This window comes from Neoarius graeffei, chromosome 4, assembly GCF_027579695.1.
Source record: "Neoarius graeffei isolate fNeoGra1 chromosome 4, fNeoGra1.pri, whole genome shotgun sequence".
Classification (NCBI taxonomy): domain Eukaryota; kingdom Metazoa; phylum Chordata; class Actinopteri; order Siluriformes; family Ariidae; genus Neoarius; species Neoarius graeffei.
Genome location: NC_083572.1, coordinates 3,409,091 through 3,433,419, shown reverse-complemented (window position 1 = coordinate 3,433,419; position 24,329 = coordinate 3,409,091). Strand labels below are relative to the sequence as shown.

The following is a 24,329-nucleotide window of genomic DNA, read 5'->3' as shown; positions in this document are numbered from 1 at the left end:
ACGTAACCTATCGTAGGCTTCTAGGCTAATTACGTGCTTACACTGTAAATGCTTGACACGTATTGCAAATAAAATAAGTGTTTTCCTGGCCAGTGGTAAGTGTAGGGTTGACAGGTAGCCTATGAGGGGCCTAGCCCCTGGGCCACGGGTGTTGATAAAGCGCCCCTGCGGACATGGAGGAGACCGAGGAACCTGTGGTGGACGACCCTGCAGAAAACGCAATTTCTTCCAGTAATGAAGTGCACCCCTGGCCCTACATACGTGATCACTTCAGCTTTGTAGAGAAAAGGGGTGACAGTTTCATTATGCAATGCAGATTGTGTGCCCAAGAAGACAACCATTGCGGCATACAAAAATTCGACGTCTAATCTGCGCAAGCATGTTGAGGTAAGTATTGTCATTGGCATCATAATCACGGGCACAGATAGAGGGTGGGACGGGTGGGATTCGTCCCACCCAGATTTAAATTCACCTCGTTCGGTCCCCCCCACTTATAGGGAGGAAAAAACGTCTATGCTGTCTTTCTTTGCATAAGGCAAACCTCATGGAAAAATCAAAAGACTAATTACCATTCGGTTTATTGAGGTGCACAGCAGTGTATACATAGTTGCAACAACTCACATAAAACAAAACAAAGACTGATATTCAGTTGGTTGAGCTGCGCAGACTGCACAGGTTGCGAGCTCGAGCTTGGTTGCTATGGTTACCCACAACAAGTTTGACAGGCATATCGGGGTTGGGGTTGGTTTGCTGGCAGCTTTGTCCCCCCCAGTTTTTTGTCCCCCCCAGTTCAAAAAACGTATCTGCGCCCCTGATCATAATGTTTCCTTTCCATAGTAAAACCGACAATAGGCTGGTTATATTCCAAAAATAGTGGATGGCATTGCTAATGTTGAAGTAGCAACCTGTTGGTACTGTAACATAACAGTAACTAGTCTGTTATTCGGTTGGCTAATCATGCAAGCAAGTTAGCTCGCCAACCTGACGTGATCAGTCCTCCTACCATTCTACATCCAACAGGCCAGAAAGGAATACTAAGCAAAACAAATAATGTTTGAATTAAATTGTTCAATAACACACAGTGCACACAGGCAAGCTACGAGATTTCGGTGCAACATTTCACTTTCATATTTCGTGTACAATGTTTTGTGTGTGGTCAGGGCGATGTAAACGACATGACTGTGTGTACTGACCTTTTTTGTTTGTCTCAGTTTTAATGCAGCATTATCCTAAGCATTCAATTTGATACACTTCCTTTAAATAAAACGTCTGGGTTGAGATGTACATATATCCTTGTTTCCTCTTCTTTTTCATTTTTGCACAACACAATGGAGGCAGAAAACACCCATTGTTAAAAGTAACGTTTTACTTTTACTCAAAGTAAATTTTAAATGATCTACTTTTTACTTTTACTTGAGTAGATTTTTTGTCTGGTAACTTTACTTGTACTTAAGTAAAATTTCATCAGAGTAACAGTACTTGTACTTGAGTATAATATTTTAGTACTCTTTCCACCTCTGATGCACACAAGGAAATCGAGCTATTGTGTGAGGTACATTGTGCACCCGAGCCACAGGTGGCGCTACACGCCCCATCGTGTTGGTACACGTCCAGTTGTCATCATGAAGAAGAGCTATTCAAGTGTATACACAAAGTTATCAGCAGTGTTGCCAGATACTGCTGACGTTTTCCAGCCCAAAACATGTTCAAATCTGCCAAAATGCACTTAAAACCTCCCAATCTGGCAACACTGGCAGTTCCGTGTTCACAAGTTCCATGCTCAAGCTGTTAGGCTTGCTCGAACAGACTGTATGGCTACAAACTGTCCTGCGCAGACCACTGTTTTGTAAGACAACTTATTTTGCACAATTGTATATTTTTCTAAAGTCCATTTTTTGCTTACAAAAAATTTTTTTTGCTTACAATTTAACTTATGTCTTAATAAACACACAAAAAGTTCAATTGTTTTGTTTTTATTGACATTCTTCAGATGTTGGACATTATATTATATATATACTGTATACACACACACACACACACACACACACATACAATGGCTTGTTTATGTACACAATTCACAGCTATGCAACAGCTGTACAGATGTATTTGGTGATACAGTAAGTGAGCTAAATTTTAACAGTGCAAACAATGCCACAAAAAGAAAAGATTCATGCCGTTGTCATGATTCGTTGTCATGCCGACCGAGGCTGTTGTGTTTCCCGCTTGTGGTCTCGTCACTCGTCACTTCCGGAAGGGGAAGTGCTGAAGTAAGTAGCTCGACTACGTAGCTCGATAGGGTATACATGCACTAAGTAGCTCAGCTAAAATCGCATAATCTAGGTCATGTAGCTCGATTACAAGAAATCAAGTTCGGTTCGATTTCAGCCTAGCTAAGGTGTATCCATGGCATTTAGAACTTCAATTTCAGTCGAGCAATGGCAGAAATTCGATTTTCTCTATGTGCATGTAAATGCACTGACTGAAAACAGCTGGGTTTTGGTGTGCATTCAGTTGTCTGGGAAGTGTGCCAAGGACTGCATTGTAGGTGGCTGATAAATGATGTGTTAGACCCCCACCTCTGTTCAGTGATGGCCATTCCAGGTTGACAAAAATGGCTTCTTTCACTCCTCGCTCATACCAACGATCCTCTCTGGCTAAAATGCATACGTTGCAATCCTGAAATGAGTGTCCTTTGTTGTTAAGATGAAGGTAGACAGAAGAATCCTGGCCTGAGGAACTGGCTTTCCTGTGTTGAGCCATGCGCCTGTGAAGCAGTTGTTTTGTCTCCCCAATATACGAGTCTGTGCAATCCTCACTGCACTGAATGGCATACACTATGTTGTCCTGTTTGTGTCTGGCTATTCTGTCCTTAGGGTGGGCCAGTTTCTGTTTCAGGGTGTTGCTGGGTCTGAAATGTACCGGAATGTTGTGTTTGTAGAAGATCCTCCTGAGTTTCTCAGATAGACCAGAAATGTAGGGAATGACAATGTTCTTGCATTTGTTCCTGTTATCCTCCTTGTCCGTTCTGTTCCTTTTTCTGCTCTTGAGGAAAGACCAGTTGGGATACCTGCAGTTCTGAAGTGCTTTCTTGATGTGATTCTGCTCCTTCTCTTTTCCCTCTATCGTTGTTGGGATATTCTGAGCCCTGTGTTGCAAGGCCCTAATGACCCCCAATTTGTGTTCCAGTGGGTGGTGAGAGTCAAAGAGTAGGTACTGGTCTGTGTGTGTGGGTTTGCGGTAGACCTCGATGCTCAGGCTTCTGTCTTGTCTAATGTGTACATCACAATCCAAGAAGGCTAGATTATTCCCACTGACGTCTTCCCGAGTGAAGTTGATGTTAATATCCACTGCATTGATGTGCTTAGAGAAGGCTTCCACCTCATGGGTTTTGATTTTAACCCAGGTGTCATCCACATATCTGAACCAGTGGCTGGGAGCAACTCCTGAAAAAGTGGTCAAGCTTTATGTTCCACTTCCTCCATGTAAAGGTTGGCCACAATAGGGGATACCGGTGAGCCCATGGCACATCCATGCTTCTGTCTGTAGAAACTTTCATTAAACTGGAAATAAGTGGTAGTCAGGCAGAGGTCAAGCAGGGTGCAAATCTGGTCCGTGGTGAGGTTCATTCTAGCCAATAAGGTGCTGTCTCGAAGGAGTCATTTTCTAACAGATTCAACTGCTTCTGTGGTGGGAATGCAGGTGAACAGAGAAGTGACATTGGAGGAAACCATGGTTTCATCAGAGTCTAGTTTGAGGTCTGCAACTTTAGTAGCAAAATCTTGGGAGTTTTTGATGTGATGTGGTGTATTCCCAATGAGAGGAGCCAGGATGGTGGCTAGGTGTTGGCAATGTTGTAAGTAACAAAGTTTATACTGCTGATGATAGGTCTGAGTGGAGCTCCTTCCTTGTGAATCTTGGGGAGTCCGTATATGAGAGGAACGGCTTCCCCAGGGTACAATCTGTAGTACAGAGATCGGTTGATGGCTTGGTCCTTTTCTAGTTGTTGCAGGCAGCTAACAACTTTCTTTTTGTAACCACTTGTGGAGTCCCGCCTCAAGGTTTCATAGGTGGTAGTGTCACTGAGGAGACTGGTCATCCTGGAGTGGTAGTCCGCTGTGTTTAGCAACACTGTGCATCTCCCTTTGTCAGCAGGAAGGATGGTGATGTTGTGGTCTCTTTGAAGCAATGTAAGAGCCCTCCTTTCTTGGATGGTGAGGTTGGAGGGGGGTGCTTTTGCACTTGACAGAGCAGCTGATATCTTCAGTCCAAGTTGTTCTGCCTCTGTGTTGGTCAGATTGTTGTTTCTGATGGCTGACTCTGTGGCTGTGATGAGGTCTACCACTGGTATCCGCTCTGGTGAAACTGCAAAGTTAAGTCCCTTGGATAGAACATCTTTCTCTGGTTGGGTGAGTACCCTGTCAGATAAGTTCTTCACCCATATCTGTTCTACACTGTGTGCACAATTATTAGGCAAGTTGTATTCCTGATGATTAATTTTATCGTTGAACAAATACAGTGCTCTCAGTCAATCCAAATTGTTAATAAACCTAAAACCAGAATGATTAACAAAGGAAAGGGGAGTTTAGGCCTTCTCAGGGGAATATATAAGTGTGCAGAATTATTAGGCAACATTTAGCGTGCAGAATTATTATGCAACTAAATGAAAAGCTTAAAGTTTCCCATCTCACTTGTTTATTTTAATTTTCAGTGTAACAAATAAACAACTCAGAATTAACAAATAAACACTTCTAGCATTTCAAAAATATTCAGTGACCAATATAGCCACCCTTCTTTTCAATAACTGCCATGAGCCTTCCATCCAGTCTGTTAGTTTTTTGATTTGTTGACGATCAACTTTTTGTGCAGGAGCAACCACGGCCTCCCAAATGCTATTCAGAGTGGTGTATTGTCTTCCCTCGCTGTAAATCTCATGCTTAAGAAGGGGCCACAAGTACTCAATAGGGTTTAAGTCAGGTGAGGAAGGGGGCCATGTCATTACTTTGTCATCTTTAAGGCCTTTGTGGGCTCGCCAAGCAGTGGAGTACTTGGGTGCATGTGATGGTGCATTGTTCTGCATAACAATCATGGCCTTCTTGAATGATGCAGACTTCTTCCCATACCACTGCTTGAAGAATGTATCTTTTAGAAACTGGCAGTAGGTTTGGGAGTTGATGTTAAGTCCATCTTCAACCTGAAATGGTCAAACTAGCTCATCCTTAATAATAGCTGTCTGAGTCAAAGTGCCCTGTGTCCATTAGTTATCCAGCTATGGGCCCATCCATCTGGTCTATCCAGAGTCACTCTCATTTCATCCGTCCATAAAACCTTTGGAAAATCTGTCTTCAGATATTTCTTGGCCCAATCTTGACATTTCAACTTGTGAGTCTTGTTTAGTGGTGGTCGTGTTTCAGCCTTCCTTACCTTGGCCATGTCTCTGAGCACCGAACACCTTGTCCTTCTGGACACTCCAGGTAGGTTGCAGTTCTAGAATATTGTGGCACTGGAGGATAATGGGTTCCTGGTAGCTTCATGTTTAATCCTTCTCAAGTCTTTTGCGGTTAATTTGTCTTTTCTTCTCCACACATTTTTTGCGACCCTGTTGACTATTTGCAACAAAACGTTTGCTTGTTCTGTGCTCACATTTCTATAGCTTAGCTATTTCAAGAGTGCTGCATCCCTCTGATAGGCATTTTATAATTTTTGTCTTTTCAGTGTCTGTTAAATCTCTTTTTTGGCCCATTTTGCCTGAGATAAAGAAGCTGCCTAATAATTATACACACCTTAATATAGGGTATTAATTACTTTAGGTCACACCCTCCCTCATTACACAAATAAATACCACCTGAGAATGCTTAAATCCAATTAGCATTCAAGTGTATCTAGCTTGCGGTTGGAAAACATGCATAGAAATAATGGTAGGGTCAGAGTACTCACTTGCCTAATAATTGTGCACACAGTGTATGTCCGCTTGTGTAGCCTGGCCCGATTTCTTCCTCCAAGTCCACCCACACTTCAGCAAAGAAGGGTTTACACATTCAGGTTTCTTGCTCACATTACAAACTGATTATATATATATATATATATATATATATATATATATATATATATATATATGTGTGTGTGTGTGTGTGTGTGTTACTTGTGAGGAAAGTGATAAATCGTTTTGATAAATTCGGGTACTTTTTGTTTGTGTCGATATCATAAAAAGTAAATCACACATTGGCCAGAAGATATGAAGTTTATCTTCTTGTGTTGAAAAAATTCACATTTTTCATACAAAATACATTGTGGATCTGAGTAACCCTCCATCCATTATCTGCAGCTGCTTATCCTGTGCAGGGTCACAGGCAAGCTGGAGCCTATCCCAGCTGACTACGGGCGAGAGGCGGGGTAGACCCTGGACAAGTTGCCAGGTCATCACAGGGCTGACACATAGACACAGACAATCATTCACACTCACACCTACGCTCAATTTAGAGTCACCAGTTAACCTAACCTGCATGTCTTTGGACTGTGGGGGAAACCGGAGCACCCGGAGGAAACCCACGTGGACACGGGGAGAACATGCAAACTCCACACAGAAAGGCCCTCACCGGCCACTGGGCTGAAACCTGGACCTTCTTGCTGTGAGGTGACAGTGCTAACCACTACACTGCCTGATCCAAGCAACATATTTAAATAATATTGGCTGGATTTTTTCATGATATATCAGATATATTCCATTCACCTTGCATGATACTCGTCTTTGACTCGTTCAGTAGCTGAATTGAATATATTTGATAGACCATGAAAAAAAGCCAGCCAATATTATTATTATTATTATTATTATTATTATTATTATAATACATTCCTTTCAGGTGTTCAACGTATCTTTCAAAATTCTCTCTAAATCTTCTGTATTTTTTTAATGAAACAAACCTGGAAGCGCTGTTTGTTTACAAATCATCACAGTTGCTCTCTAGCACCGAAGTTTTACATCTCTAACGTGTGATGTCATGTTGTATTGACAACCGTGCAACATCGTAACCCATATTCAATGCTCATTCTCATCCCATTAGGTAGAGTGATGTAATACATGTAGGATAAGCGATATGCTCACAATATTGCATGCTATCAAACCAAATGAATGGAACCCACTAGAAGGGAATAGAACACATTTTTCATCTCATCTCATTATCTCTAGCCGCTTTATCCTTCTACAGGGTCGCAGGCAAGCTGGAGCCTATCCCAGCTGACTATGGGTGAAAGGCGGGGTACACCCTGGACAAGTCGCCAGGTCATCACAGGGCTGACACATAGACACAGACAACCATTCACACTCACATTCACACCTACGCTCAATTTAGAGTCACCAGTTAACCTAACCTGCATGTCTTTGGACTGTGGGGGAAACCGGAGCACCCGGAGGAAACCCATGTGGACACGGGGAGAACATGCAAACTCCGCACAGAAAGGCCCTCGCCAGCCACGGGGCTTGAACCCGGACCTTCTTGCTGTGAGGCGACAGCACTAACCACTACACCACCGTGCCACCAGAACACGTTTTTATTCCATTGAAAAAATTTACTCTGTGGATAATAATTCCTGATATTTCACTCCAATGATGTCACTCCCAGTGTTTCCCGGCTGACTAGATGGTGAACTTGTTCAAAGTTAAAATTCTTTTGGTTAAATTGCGTTTTTTTGTGAGTGTGTGGATGTGTCCATATTATAAAGAACATTACATGGTGGTGAGAAGATGTGAAGTTTATCTTCTTGTGTTGAAAAATATGTCACTCAAAATAAACTTCTTCATATCTTCACACCATAGTATAATTTCCTGTATGTATGTAGGACAGATGTCAGACGGTGTGTTTTATGGTTTCTCGATGCTACACCATGAGCAGTCGAGGTCACAGTGTGGTTTTCCAGATAAATGTTCTCACTATGCATCAGTGCCGTCGGTTTTGACACAAGCGAGAATGCTGACTTTCTCGGGTTCTTTTTGTTCTTTAAATCATCAGTGACTGGATGTTTTCCTTCATCCCACAGCTTTACAACGAAACAAACACAGTGTAGGAGGTTCGAATGGAAAACTAAAAATGGATAAAAAGCAAATTTAAAAATTACCTACCAGGCAGGAATTAGAGTGGTTCACTGCAGCGACTGACAGAGAACCAGAACTTATAACCTGTTAAAAAAAGAAATGCAACTGTTTTGTTTATCAAATACTCACATAAAAACAAGTCAAAATAGGGTTATTGTGACTGCATAAGTATTTACCCCTGTAATCTTTCCCATATTTTGTTATGTAACAACCAGGATTTAAATTTGTATTTTAAATTATTTTATATTAATCATGTACAGAAGCTAGGACATAAAATTGAAGCACAGTGGTGGTAGCATCATGTTCAGTGTTATATCATCATGGTTGTTTCTCGATAGACTATAGTTTAGAAAATCAATATGCACAGTACATCATGTCAATATGTGTATGTTGTTGTTGTTTTGACCATGTATCTGCCTTATGTTTTGGATTTCCCCTGCCTGTATACCAATAAAATCTTTTTGAAGACCAATACCAAAAAAAAAAATATATATATATATATATATATATATATATACACACACGGGCGGCACGGTGGTGTAGTGGTTAGCGCTGTCGCCTCACAGCAAGAAGGTCCTGGGTTCGAGCCCCAGGGCCGGCGAGGGCCTTTCTGTGTGGAGTTTGCATGTTCTCCCCGTGTCCGCGTGGGTTTCCTCCGGGTGCTCCGGTTTCCACCACAGTCCAAAGACATGCAGGTTAGGTTAACTGGTGACTCTAAATTGACCGTAGGTGTGAATGTGAGTGTGAATGGTTGTCTGTGTCTATGTGTCAGCCCTGTGATGACCTGGCGACTTGTCCAGGGTGTACCCTGCCTTTCGCCCGTAGTCAGCTGGGATAGGCTCCAGCTTGCCTGCGACCCTGGAGAAGGATAAAGTGGCTGGAGATAATGAGATGAGATATATACACACACACACACATACATTTTATATATATATATATATATATATATATATATATATATATATATATTCCTAACTTTAAAAAAAAGAAAGAATATAGCACCAAAAGTCCAAAAGTGACCGAGTAAGTCAGACAATCAGCAAACATCGTAATACCACCATCATGCTTCAATAGTTTTCTGGATTATTTTACATTGAATCGTGATATAAAATACGAAGCAAAGTCACTTCTGAGCCGTAATGTGAAAAATAAGGTGCTGTAAATGCAGCCCCAAAATAACCTACAATCAGTGATCCCCACAGAGTGATCCGACTGATCCCACTGATGGTCATAACCGTAAAATAAGATGTGGTTAAAATGATTCCGAACAAGAAGGTCATGACTCCGATCATGATCTGCACAATCTGTGGAGAAAAAGAAACAAATTGATTAAAGAGTAAAATATTCACTGTTAATTCAGCACTATTATGAATGGATAAAAGTATTTACCCCCAATGCTTTGGGCTCGCCTTTGAGAAACACCCTGCACTGGGAGAGTTGGGCATCAGCTGGAGCTGTTACAGGGGTCATGATAATGATGGTAGGTTGGTTCCTGTGCTATGAACAGACATGACAATGTTAAGAAGTGTTTGGAGTAAACCCCAGTGTGGGTGGAGCACAGAAGCACGGCAGGCGAGAGTTTGTGTTTACACACACACACACACACACACACACACACACACACACACACACACACACTTTATTTGGCTTTTCAGCTTTCTTTCTTTCTTTCTTTCTTTCTTTCTTTCTTTCTTTCTTACTCACTCACTCACTCACTCAAGTGTTGTGGTCGGGGAGAGCCTCTTCTCTCCTCTCCCTATCCCTTTATACTCCATCCCTGCAACGAACAAACACACACACACACACACACACACACAAATTGACATCAGGTGTAATGACCTAGCCACTTACCTTCCCTGACCCCACCCTCCATTCACAGACTGCTGCTTGGCCACACCCCTGATGCCCCATACCCCCACCGCCCGACTCAGGCTGGGGAGCCATCCGGCCTGAAGCTGACTCCCCCCCCGATGGGACAGGAAGTCTGCCGCCACCATCTGCGCCCCCGGCCTGTGGATCACCTCGAACTTAAATAGCTGGAGCGCGAGATACCAATGGGTGATCCGCGCATTGGCATCCTTCATGCGGTGGAGCCACTGGAGGGGCGTGTGGTCCGAACAGAGAGTGAAAGGGCGCCCCAGCAGGTAGTATCGGAGGGCGAGCACTGCCCACTTGATGGTGAGACACTCCTTTTCAATTGTGCTGGACTTGCTCTTGTGCATTGACAGCTTCTGGCTGATGTACAGCACCGGGCACTCCTCACCCTCCACCTCCTGGGACAAAACGGCCCCCAGCCCCCTGTCCAATGCATCAGTCTGCAAAATAAAGGGGAGAGAGAAGTCAGGGGAGTGTAAAAGTGGCCCCCCACACAGTGCAGCTTTTACCTCCAAGAAGGCCTGTTGGCATTGCTCCGTCCACTGGACCGGATCTGGAGCCCCCTTTTTAGTGAGGTCGGTTAGCTGACTGGTGACGTCCGAATAGTTAGGTATAAACCTACGATAATAGCCAGCCAGCCCCAAGAACCCCTCACCTCCTTTTTGGTCTTGGGCCTCGGGCAGGCCGCAATCGCTGCAGTCTTGTTAATTTGGGGACGCACCTGCCCATGACCCAAGTGGAACCCCAGATACTGTACTTCCACCCGCCCAATCGCACACTTTTTTGGGTTAGCTGTGAGGCCCGCTCATCTCAGCGACTTTAGAACAGCCCTCAGGTGTTCCAAGTGCCACGGCCAATCATGACTGTAGATTATTATGTCGTCTAGATAGGCAGCTGCGTAGGCAGCATGAGGGCGGAGGACCCTGTCCATAAGCCGCTGGAACGTAGCGGGCGCCCCAAATAACCCAAAGGGGAGCATGATTAATTAGTGTAAACCAAATGGTGTGGAAAAGGCCATTTTCTCTCGGGATAGAGGAGTCAAGGGGATCTGCCAATATCCCTTGGTTAGATCCAGTGTCGAATAAACGCGAGCAGCGCCTAACCAATCAAGCAACTCATCAATGCGAGGCATTGGGTACGCGTCAAATTTAGACACCACGTTGACCTTTCTATAGTCCACACAGAACCGGACCGACCCATCAGTCTTGGGAACCAGGACCACTGGGCTGCTCCAGTCACTGTGGGACTCCTCGATTATGCCCATTTCGAGCATGGCCTTGAGTTCATCCCAAACCACCTTTTTCTTGTGTTTGGGCAAGCAGTAAGGGTGGCTACATACTACCACCCCCGGGGGCATTTCAATGTGGTGTTCTATGAGGTGGGTACAACACGGAAGGGGCGAGAACACGTCGGAAAATTCCTTCTGCAACTTGGCTACCTCCGTGAGTTGGGTTGGCGAGAGGTGGTCCCCACAAGGGACCGGAATGGTCTGCGATATCTTTTTTACCTCCGGCCCCAGCTCCGCCTTCTCTGGGACAACTGACGCCAATGCCACGGGGACCCTCATTCCAGCATTTTAAAAGGTTGAGGTGGTATACTTGCAGTGCCCCACCCCTATCCATTCACTTTACCTCATAGTCGACGTCCTCGACTCGCCGTGTGACCTCAAAGGGCCCTTTCCACTTGGCGACTAATTTAGAACTCGACGTAGGCAATAATACGAGTACTTTTTCTCCCGGTGTGAATTCTCTAAGGCGTGTGCCCCTGTCGTACAGCCAGCTTTGACGTTCTTGTGCCTGCCGTAAATTCTCCTGTGTTAATTGCGTGAGGGTGTGAAGTTTTGTGCACAGGTCAAGAACGTACTGGATTTCATTTTTACTCGGTGAAGGTCCCTCCTCCCAATTTTCCCACAGCACATCCAGAATGCCACGTGGCTTACGCCCATATAATAATTCGAAGGGAGAAAACCCTGTGGAGGCTTGCGGGACCTCTCGTACTACGAACAACAGGGGTTCGAGCCACTTATCCCAATTACGCGCATCTTCACTAACGAATTTCCGGATTATGTTTTTGAGTAGCCCTGTGATGACCTGGTGACTTGTCCAGGGTGTACCCCGCCTTTCGCCCATAGTCAGCTGGGATAGGCTCCAGCTTGCCTGCAACCCTGTAGAACAGGATAAAGCGGCTAGAGATAATGAGATGAGATGAGATGAGATGTTTTTGAGTGTCTGGTTGAATCGCTCTACTAATCCATCCGTTTGTGGGTGATATACACTGGTGTGGATGGACTTAATCTCCAGTAACCCATACAGCTCGTGCAGTGTGTGTGACATAAACGAGGTGCCTTGGTATGTCAGGATTTCTTTCGGAATCCCGACCCGGGAGATAACGCGGAAGAGCGCTTCCGCAATACTGCGTGCTGAGATATTGCGGAGAGGCACTGCCTCCAGATATCGCGTTGCATAGTCCACCAGAACTAAAATAAAGCGATATCCCCATGCTGACCGATCTAATGGCCTGATGAGATCCATCCCAATTTGCTCAAACGGGGTCTCGATAAGAGGAAGAGGGCGCAACGGCGCATTTGGAGTGGCCACGGGATTTACTAATTGGCATTCACGGCACGCCGCACACCACCGACGGACATCCCCGTGAATCCCAGGCCAATAGAACCGGGCCATTATTCGGGCTAGTGTTTTGTCTTGCCCCAAGTGTCCAGCTATGGGATTAAAGTGAGCCGCATGGAATACGAGTTCCCTACGGCTCTTTGGGATTAACAACTGGGTTACTCGTTCCTTGGTTTGAGTGTCCTGCGTCACTCGGTACAATCTATCTTTAATAATGGCAAAATAGGGGAAGGTTGGCGCCGCGCTTGGCTGAAGAGTTTGACCATCGATTACTCTCACTTGGTCAAACGCATGCCGCAGAGTCTCGTCTCACGACTGCTCTATCGGGAAATCCCCAAGAGAATCCCCGAGAGAGGGAGGAGGAGCGGAGTGCTCCTCACTCTGACGCGGTGTTGACGCAGACGGCTCTGTGACAGCTTCTCCAGCCAATGCCACACCAGGATCTTCCCGTGACATACTAGGGCAGGACCCACTGCATGTTAAATACTCCATTAATCCTTTAAATCCCAGCCAATCAGTACCCAAGATCAACGAGTGGGTAAGACGAGGATTAACTGCCGCCTTCATTTTATGCGGTTGGCTCTGGAATAGAATATGGACAGACACTAGAGGGTAATGGTGAACATCCCCGTGCACACACAACACTTTCACCACTTGTGCTCCCCACAATGCCTCACCTTGCACCAGGCATTGGTGAATTGAGGTCTGATTACAACCGGAATCCACCAAAGCGTGAAATGTGTGCCCTTGAATACTCACTGGTACGCGATACGTTCCGGCCCGATCGGGGGCGGTTTCCAGTGCATCAGGGATCCGGATGACAGCCCCCACCTCCCTTGCAGGGCTCTGATTCGGGAGACACTCCAATTCCCTGCCGCGCCAGCACACTGGCCCAGGCTTTCCCTCTGCGCTGGTGTTATGGGTGTCACTCACCTGAGGGGGAGACAACACAGACACAGAAGAGGGAGATAGGAGGACACCATGAGTGCGATGGGCCAGCTGGGGAGGAGCCAGCTGCCACCTTCGTGGCAGGGGAACGGGGTGGAGAGGGGGACAAGAGACAGGAGAGAGGAAGAGAGAGAGAGGGAAGAGAAGCGAGGGGAGGCGCCTCGTCTGCTTGCCGTCAGAGCCGCCTCCAGATGGTCCTCCGCCAGCTCGATGGCTCGTTCCAGTGACACCGGGCGGTGACACTGGACCCATTCCGCCGTTCCTTCCGGAAGTTGAGAGATAAACTGCTCCAGTGCCACCAGATCGATGATCTCCTCGGCGTCGCGGTCTTCCGCCCTCAGCCACTGCCGGCAGGCGTCCCGGAGTTGCTGGCTGAATGCAAATGGCCGGCCGACATCCTCCAGTGTCAGCGTCCGGAAGCGCTGACGGTGTTGCTTCGGGGAGCGGCTGAACCGCTGCAGGATGGCTTTCCTCAGGTCTGCATAGACCAGCCGGCTGTCAGCAGGGAGCTGCTGCACTGCAAGCTGCAGCTCGCCAGTTAGGAGCGGGAGGAGGCGCCCTGCGCGCTGCTCCAGCAGCCACCCCCACGCCTTGGCTGTTTTCTCAAAGAGAGCGAGGAATGCTTCCGGATCGTCCTGCGGTCCCATCTTCATGAGGGTGGTGGCAGCGGCAGCCGGCGGCCCTGCTGACATGAGCCGGTTCTGGAACGCCTGGTGATCTTCCTGCTGGGCCAGCATCAAGGCTTCGAAGCGCTGCTGCTGCTCCTTCCGGAGGGTGATCAGCTCTTGATGCTGGTTCTGCTGGGCAGTAGCGAGGGCAAGGATGAGCTCTTTGAACGGGGAGGACTCCATGGGGCGGTTCCCTTCTGTGTGTCCTGGGTTTCGGCACCACTGTAGTAAACCCCAGTGTGGGTGGAGCACAGAAGCACGGCAGGGGAGAGTTTGTATTTACACACACGCACTTTATTCGGCTTTTCAGCTTTCTTTCTTTCTTTCTTTCTTTCTTTCTTTCTTTCTTTCTTTCTTTCTTTCTTTCTCTCTCACTCACTCACACAAGTGTTGTGGTCGGGGAGAGCCTTTTCTCTCCTCTCCCCCTCCCTTTATACTCCATCCCTGCAACAAACACACACACACACACACACACACACACACAAATTGACATCAGGTGTAATGACCTAGCCACTTACCTTCCCCGACCCCGCCCTCCATTCACAGACTGCTGCTTGGCCACGCCCCCGCTGCCACAGTGTTGTTTAAACCTAGACGGCTTTTAGATTTCATAAAATCGGTGAAATTAAGTTCCCTCTGAAATGTGGTCATTGTCATAACTGTTTATTTCTGTAATATCTAACAAAATATCAGGCCATTCTGTTTTGTGGCTGGGAAGTTATTTAATGTGAGGGGATTAAAGCAAATAACGTGCATGAAATCGCTCGCTTTGTGCAGTCAAGCAGACAGAGGAAGTCCGTGTATGCATGCGCGGGTTTACCTTCTTCTTCTTCTTTTGGGTTTTATGGCAGCTGGCATCCACAGTGTTGCATTACCACCATCTACAGGTTTCCCTTTGAGCATGCACTGACAGTTCCATCATTCTGTCGCTAAACGAACAGCTGATCACACCGAGGTGCTCGCTGAGCGCCCATATTTATTTATTTATTTATTTATTTATTTATTTTATTAAACCTTCTGCTCTGTTCAGGTCAAAATGGCTGATTTTTTTAAATTTGTTAATTAATTAACAAATAAATTTGTTCTTTTAACTTAAAGTGGAAGCATGCAAAAAAAAAATCTCAACATATACGGTCACTCACTGGCTACTTTATTAGGAACACCCCATCATCCACCTGCTGTTTTCTGCAGTTCTCTAATCAGCCGATCCCTCGACAGCAGCACGATGCATCAAATCACGCAGAAACAAATCAAGAGCTTCAGTTAATGTTCACAATGTTCAAACATCAGAACAGGAAAAATTGTGATCTCACAGTGAAGTGTGACTTTCTGTCTTTCACTGTGGTATGGGTGTTGGTTTGAGCCAGAGGAGTATATTTGGTTTGAGTCTTTCAGAAACTGCTGATCTCCTCCTGGGGTTTTCACACACAGCAGTCTGTAGAGTTTACACAGAATGGTGCGAAAAACAAAAAAACAAACAAACACAGTGAACGAGTGAGTGACAGTTCTGTGGGTGGAAACAAACGCCTTGTTGATAAGAGAAGGTGGAGATCAGAAAATGGACAGATTGAGCAGTTTGAGCTTTTTTGCCAGGAAGGATATAGTAACTCATACAATCACTCTTTACAACCACGGTGAGCAGAAAAGCTTCTCAGTATGCAACAGCAGAACAGAAGAACACATTGGGTTCCGCTCCTGCAGCCAAGAACAGGGATCTTAGAACCAACAACATGTTCCTATTAAAGTGACTGGTGGAACTTTACTTAAAGTGAATCAACTCCATCCTTCCATCATGTTTATTCAGATTACACAGGCGACATTCCGATAATGTTTCCCCCTGAGATTAAGATGACAAAGTGTGCTGCAAAACTGATCGACACTAACTGATATTTTTATTCAAAATATAATAATAATAATAATAATAATAATATTCACTCTGCCACGTTACATCACAAAAGTGTGTCTTTACCATTCCCAAAAAATGTCAGTATGAGCTGTAAACTGTCCAAGTTTCAAAGAGAACTCAAAATATTAAACCTTAAAATACAAAACATTTAATCTGCTGATGCTGTACATGAATAAAGTCACTGACAGAACATTTTCTTGAGCAAACATCATGTTTACAGCGTCACCCATCACATCCACAATCTACTGAAGATCTTTACATCTGTCTCTGTCTCATTCACATGAAAACGAACACACCGGTTTCCTGTTTTGGGTCAAACCTGAACTGCGGACATACATTGTGTTATTTCTTCCTTTTTATTTTTATACTCCCACTCCGAAGGAGCGTTTACCTCCTTCCGCTGGTATCTCCATATCTCCGTCCGTCCCAAACACCTTTTTTCTCAGCAACCACAAATCATAGCCACTTGGTACCACGGGCGATTGCTCTAAGACAACGAGGGAGGCTCAGCCTCCTCTAAAAATGACGAACATCATGTAGGATGAATTGCACTAGGCTTATGTTATAGCCGACCTTATAACATTGCTATTTCAGATCCAGAATCATAGAAATATATGTGCTCAACCCAACTACAGTGCAAAATCATTCCGTTATAACTTTCCCCAGTTCACCTAATGTGTGCGTGAGTTTTTCCCCCTCGTGACAGCGCGATGCAGCCCAGCCTCAGTGCACTTCAATGGCATTTGGGAGCTATGCACTTTTCAATATCAAAATGAAAGACGGTTATTGGACAAATACTGCGAAAACGCCCGCCCACGGACTCCCAGCCTCACAGTGGGAGGGACATGGCAAAGCTTTCCACGAGGAGACTGGTGATTGGTGAAAGCAGACGGATATTTTCTTTGATTGACAGCTCGTTTCAACTATAGACAGGCGGCAGTGAATTTCAGTTCAGTCCCATGCGGAATCGCAAGTGCTGTGGTGTATTGTAAGAGATCAGCTTACATTTCGATTTCATTCATTACATACGGTTTCTACCAGCTTTTTTAGTTTGTATATATTTTCATTGTAAATAAAGTGTAGTGTTGTCAAGTTTGCTATCTTAGTTCCAGAAATTTCGTTTATTTGAGTGACTGAACTTGAGGGGGCTAGTCAGCTAGCAAGAAAGCTGCGCACGGATGCCAAGCATTGCTGATTTAATTTTGGCGAAGCCATTTGCCAGTCTTCCTTTCGAGGAAAAAATTAAAATTAAAGAGCAGGGTAGACCAACGCCTCAAATTGACTTGGTGAAAAAGGTCGGGAATAATACTCGTTCCTTTCAGCTCTCCTGGTACGAGAAAGTGAATTGGCTAACAGCAAGTGACCCACATCAACAACAGTAAATAGGCTACTTTAGTAATATGTCATGGATGGACCAAAAATATAGAATCTATTTAAAATGTTTATGCTGAGTATATTATATTGGAATATATATTTCTCTGGATATGAATTAAACACAGCTACAATTTGGAAAACATTTTTAAACAAAAACACAGCCGAGAACATTTCACACTACAGACCTGGATTAAAAGTGAAGGGTTATCAAAATAGTCAATAAAACATTTCTCAGTCAAAATAAGTAAAATATAGGGAAAGTGTCATTGAATGAAATGTGTGGCACCCAGCTCTATGTTTGGCTCCCCAAGGTCAGTGCTTGTGCCTATTCCAGAACACTCTGCTGTTACTGCTGAGGTTCCTGACAAAGAGCTGCTTTCAATAATGATCAATTTTTAAACAACATGCCACATGCCACAGTTTTAAAATATAAAATGTTAAAATATACCCCCCCAACACCACCATCATGTATATTGGACAGTAGGCTAATGGGCCAAAAGAACCTGTTATTTCACAGTTTGTGACCCTGCCAACAATCAGCCAGATCAGAGGCAAGAGTATGGGCAAAATTGATGTGTTTTTTCTTTTTTCTTTTAAAATCTGGAAATATCGTAACCGACCAGCCTCCCCTGTTTGAAAGACTACCAGCCGCGACTGCTTGGTACTGAGTTTCAGCTTGGGGTTCTATACTGTGTATCCCATTTTCAGGTCTGTCGTACATCAACTTCCTGTTTACTGACTGAATGTATTTACAAAGCATATAGGGTGGATTTACAAAAATTTTGTAATACTTTTCTCAGCAACTACAAATCACAACTGCTTGATCTTTGGTATCGAGCTTCAGCTTGGGGTTCTATACCATGTGTACTGTTTTCAGGTCTGTTCCACATCGACTTCTTGTTTACTGACTGAATGTGTTTGCGAAACATATAGAGTGGATTTTGACACTATTTGAAGAAGCAAAATGCTGTTTCAGAATGACAGTTGACCAGGATGATCTTTGAAATCCCTGGGGAGAGACACTGCTCTTTACTTACTTCGTACTTGAATGAATTTAATTAAATTTACAACCAATGTAGATACATTACATTATTTAGACATTACCATGATATCTAAGGCATAATTAACAAAATTTACAACAATAAAAAAAGAATTAAAGTTAATTATGTATCAATGCTAATGCAAATATATATATATAGGGCTTAATTTGAGCCGGAACATGACGGAACAAGATCCGGACCCTCCGTCGTCGGATCCGGCAGCTATTTTCATTTCATTCAGTGTTTCGGCAGCTATTTAAATGGATCAGATCACCTCCGTGACCATCACAAAGGGGAAAAAAAACAATAAATTAAATAAATAAGTAAATAAAAATTTGTTTAGTGTTCGGTTTTGATTTTGATATCTGTTGTTGATTTCTCTCCTATGACATCCACAAAATCCATGCAAAAGGGGAAGGGGGGGGGCATGGGGTGTATACTTCTGCTCAGTAGAACACCAGGTTTTTTGTAGCCGTTAGCTGGCGCTGTGGTAAAAATGGCAAAAAAAACCCAAGAAAGTTTACTAAAATTTTAAAAATGAATTCTCCAACTTGTTTTGTAAACCCTTTATTTGTTTGCTGGCACTTATGTTTTCTGGCACTGCTTTTAAACTTGAAATATGCTTGAAATCCTAGGCTATGCTTTTAAATACCCTACTTAAATCCTTAAAATGAGTCATTTAACTCATGTCTTGTGTGATCTGATCTCCAATGGTGAAATAAACCGGTTGTGATATGAGTACAGTCTGTTATTTTAGAAGATAAATTTAATATATAATTTAATATATAGCCTAATAAAAAATATTTTATAACATAATATCACGACATATTACTGTCTGTAACTGTTCGTCACTAAAGCGTTTTCTAAGATCATAATGTCTGATATTATTTTATTTATTTATTTATTTTGCCAATTCAAATGTTCAAATGCGTTCTACAGTCTATGGGGCTGCGTTGTGGGTGCAAGTGCCAGGACCGTTTTATTTATTTACTTTCTTTATAATCTCAGTCAGGTACACAAGCAAGATTAAGTCTTTACTCTGCTGTGTTTTATTATGGCCATCAATATATTGTAACCTGTGTTTGATTTGTTAATTGTTGATCCAGTTGTTGCCTTAATGCAGGGGTCTGCAATGGCTCGGGAGCCAGATGTGGCTCTTTTGGTGACTGCATCTGGCTCGCAGATGAATCAGTTCACATTGAGATCAAGAAGTCCACCTCCATTTAATGAAAAAGTCAGTTAGCTGTCCACAAAGCAAAGCCTTTTGACAAAGAACATGGCGAAAAGGGAAAAAAAGGTGACTGGTAGGCTACCGTACATTTCAACAGGAATGGACAGAGGAATTCGCCTTTGTGGGGTGAGAGGTTTCTGCTTTGTGTCCAATAGACCTATACAATGACAAGATTGCATCGATGAAACAATGAAATAAAGAGGCACTTCGAAACACGCCAAGCTACGTTTGCGTCAAAATATTCAGCGGGGGACAGGAGGAAGACGGCATGTCAAGAGCCTCTTCATTATGAAAAAGAATATACCGTATTACACTCAAATTGTTGGTCATACGTAAAAATGCATTTTAGTTGTATTCAGCGTCACTTTTTATATATGGCTCTCACGAAAATGTATTTGAAAATATGTGGCTTTCATGGCTCTCTCAGCCAAAAGGTTCCCGACCGCTGCCTTAATGTATGTGTGGAGAGCGAGAGTGAACTTGAGTGCCTGTTTGGAGAACATTCTGAGTGTTGTCCATTGTTGTCCAGGATTTGATAACTGGTGCTGTTGCAATACATATCATGCAATAGGCGTGTGCGTAAAGTTATAGTAAACCGCCCCCCGCCTTTTTTTTTTTTTTTTGAGCCGCCGGACCCACCCACCTCCTGCATTCTGGGACCTCCCACTTCACAAATTAAGCACTATACAGGGCCGGCTCTAGGTCTTTGGCTGCCCTAGGCGAGATTGAGTTTTGGTACCCCCCCCCCCAAGAAAAAAACCCTCTAATAACATCTAAATAACACTTTAATCTAATCACTCTATTCTATTACTATTAAACAATGTACGGTGCATGGACAATAAACAAGAAGTCATTTTTATCTTTTTCATTATTGCTATTATTTTTATCATTATTCACATAAAGTGTCACAAAGTAAAATGACCACACAAATTCAATACATATCTCCATATAATGGGCAAAAACTCTTCCGCACCCTGTTCAAAGTGTAGTGCATGGACAATAAACAAGAAATTATTTTTAGTTTCTTTTTTGCTATTAAAAGTTGTCATCTCTGAAGAATTAACAAATTAAATGAATAAAAAATTCTACAATTCTAAATTGTGCAAACTTAAGCACCCTGTTAGGACATCAGTGGGCTGTATTTTCAAACAAAAGTGCTATTATGGGTACTTTGTTATTGAAGTAACATTACAATGGGACTCGTCTGGTCTTCCTAATGGCAAATTCCTTGATAATATCATCAAATGATATTTCTCTTGAGATCTCTTGGTTGATGCTCATCAGAGCAAGCCCATTCAGACGTTCTTGACTCATTGTTGAGTCTTCAGTAGTTTTAATTTTGAAAAGCTTCTTTCAGCAGAAGCTACTGTCACAGGTAGTGTAACAGCAGAGGTAAGGAGCGCGTATTTCTACATCCCCAGCCGCTTCAGAGGTTTTGTAAAAAAGGTTTTCAACCTTTCATGAGCCAGGGCGCACTTTTTTCAATGAAAAAATCTCAAGGCACGTCACCAATAGAAAATGTTGACTGAAACTAAAACACTGTTGCCAATATTTACAATATACAGTCATTCTATAATTTTCCACGGTACACTTGGTGATCTCTCACAGCAGACTAGTGTTCCGCGGTACTAGAGTTTGGCAGCACAGTGGTTGAAAACACTGTACACCACTGATGCACTTGGTAACATCTCCATTCAATAACTCCATCCCTCCTTTTTGGTGGGGTTTTGGTCGCCGTTGGCGCCCCTGGGCACACTTTGCGCTCGCCGGCGCTGGTAAAGAGAACACATCTGAGTGCTTGTTTCATTTCCCTGCAGTCTTGACACACTGAGATATTTTCTTGTTTTCAATGCGTTTATTATATTTTCCTCCAGGAAGCTCTTTGCAACATGGTTGCTTGAATGAGCTGCTAAACTGTCATTTTAATGAGAACACAGATCAACAAAGCAACTTTGTTTTATTAAAAAAAAAAAACGTGCCAGGCGCCATTGGGATATCTTGCTGCGAAACGTGTTCGGTGCATAAAAGACCTTTACTTCAGCCCAGACTGCTCAACGACACCGACAGACTGCTCCAAGTGCAGCCATATTCAAAACAAGCAACAGATCTATGTCAGTTATCTACGTTATGCAAAAACACTCTTTAGCCAACAACACTTAGGCTATTACATGGCCAAAACAGAGAATAGCCGCGGATGCGCACTTGCGCACCCAAAGACACACTATAGACAGGGCGAACCACTGTTGAGCGCTTATTGTTTCATGATTAACAACCACCACCACACCCCGCTTTTTTTGACAAATCGCACCCTGACTACATGCTTTGCTGTACAATTAAATTAGCCTAAGACATTATAATGCTGATTCGTTTTCAGAATAGTGGAAGTCATAATTTTTCTCCCCCCGTTTCTGCGCCCCTGGATGGACGTAGCGCCCTTAGCATTTGCCTATATTGCCTATGCCACGGGCCGGCTCTGACTATACACATCCATTCATACACAGACGCCCATATCATAATGTGGCAGCGGGGGCGTGGCCAAGCATCGGTCTGTGACCGGAGGGCGGAGTCGGGGAAGGTAAGTGGCAGAATCACTGCACCTGAGGTTGATTAATGTGTTTGTGTGTCTTCCCCAGTGACCGTGCCCTATTTAAGGAAGAGAGCGAGAGCAGAGTGGGCTCTCTCCCCAACCAGACGACGGGAGTGTGTGTGTATATGTGTATAGTTAAGGCTGAAAAGCTAAAATAAACGGGTTTTGTGAACTCAGTTCTGGCCTGCCGTCCTTCTGTGCTCCACCCACCCATCCGAACTGCTACACATAATTATGCATATTATGCTTATATATTATATACAGTTATGCACTATACATACATACATACATACATACATATATATATATATATATATATATATATATATATATATATATATACACACAAGTACTCACTTTTTATATAATATATCCGTATGTACTCATACCCACATATATACACTTATATTATCAATAGCATGTTATTGTAATTCCTCCTCCCTATACCTCGTAAAGATCTGTTCCTTATACCTTTTTTTGAACTGGTTTATAGTTGTACATTTCATGAGCTCCACATTCAGACTGTTCCATAGCTTTACTCCACAAACAGAGATACTGAACATTTTTAAAGTTGTCCTAGCACTGCAAATTTTAAATTTCAATTTCCCCCTAAAATTATAGCCCCCCTCTCTATCCGAGAACATTATTTGTATATTCCTTGGTACTTTATAATTCCTTACTTTGTACATTACTAAGGCAGTTTTATATTCTATAATATCCCTGAATTTTAAACATTTTGAATTTAAGAATAGTGAATTAGTATGATCTCGGTAACCAGCACTATGAATTATTCTTATAGCTCTTTTTTGAAGTATAGTTATTGCATGAAGTGAACATTTATAATTATTTCCCCACACCACTGAGCAGTAATTTAATTACGGTAAAACCAGGGAACAGTAAAGAATGCAGAGTGAATGATAGTCCAGGGCATGCTTAGCTTTACTCAACACAGATATGCTTCTTGATAGTTTCATTAGTATGTATTTTATATGTGATTTCCAATTAATTCTATCATCTATTATTACCCCAAGAAATTTATTATTAGAAACTCTTTCAATATCAACACCATCTACCTGTACATTTATTGCCCTATTCATTTTATAATTATTAAATAACATGATTTTTGTTTTAGACAGATTTAATGATAATTTATTTCAATCAAACCAACTTTTTAACCTGCACAATTCTGAAGAGATTGTTTTTTAACTCATGTAAATTTGTTCCAGAACAAAACATATTTGTGTCATCTGCAAATAATACCATCTTAAATATCTTTGATACATTGCACATATCATTTATATAAAGAATAAACAGTTTAGGACCTAATACTGACCCCTGAGGGACACCACAATCAATATTGAGTTGAGATAGAGTCACCCAACTTCACAAATTGAATCCTGTTGCTCAAATCACTTTTTATCCAATTTAATACAACTCCCCTTATCCGATATTGTTCCATCTTATTAATTAATATATAATGATTAATAGTATCAAAAGCTTTTTGAAGATCAATAAATATCCCAGCGACATGTTTCTTATCATCTATAGAGTTACTGATTTCTTCAATTGATTCCATTAGTGCCATCTCTGTTGATCTATTTGCTCTAAATCCATATTGACGATCACTGAGTAGTTTGTATTTTTCAATGAATTTATCTAATCTGTTATTGAATAGTTTTTCAAGAATTTTGGAGAATTGAGGAAGTAAAGAAACAGGTCTGTAATTTGTGAAGTTGTGTTTGTCCCCAGATTTATACAATGGAATTACTTTTGCTATTTTCATATTGCTTGGAAATGTACCGGTTTGAAATGACAAGTTACAGATGTATGTTAATGGTTTAGAAATAACAAATCATTATTTTAAAACAATTGAACTCATTTCGTTAGATCTTATAACATGAAGAAAAGACAGAAAAATATTTACCTGATGAGAGAGCGTGCTTGTTTCAAGTGGCTTGGTTGTGTTTGACTTGTGAGCCAGTGGAGT

General features: G+C 42.9%; 1 protein-coding gene across 6 annotated transcripts in view; it reads right to left on the bottom strand.

The window, feature by feature from the left end:
* LOC132884262 (membrane-spanning 4-domains subfamily A member 4A-like) overlaps positions 1-24,329 on the bottom strand; it is a 35,501-nt gene extending 11,172 nt beyond the window's left edge. The window contains exons 1-5 of one of the 6 annotated variants that reach the window (XM_060918084.1): positions 24,267-24,302; positions 9,803-9,863; positions 9,476-9,578; positions 9,271-9,390; positions 8,114-8,170 (exon numbers count right to left, since the gene is read on the bottom strand). In XM_060918084.1, the coding sequence (XP_060774067.1) occupies positions 8,114-8,170; positions 9,271-9,390; positions 9,476-9,578; positions 9,803-9,861 (339 nt within the window). In that variant the 5' untranslated portion in view covers positions 9,862-9,863; positions 24,267-24,302. Of the gene's footprint in view, positions 1-8,113; positions 8,171-9,270; positions 9,391-9,475; positions 9,584-9,802; positions 9,901-24,266 lie in introns of those variants that run through there. The other 5 variants (XM_060918085.1, XM_060918087.1, XM_060918083.1 and 2 more) reach the window with 5 other exon arrangements.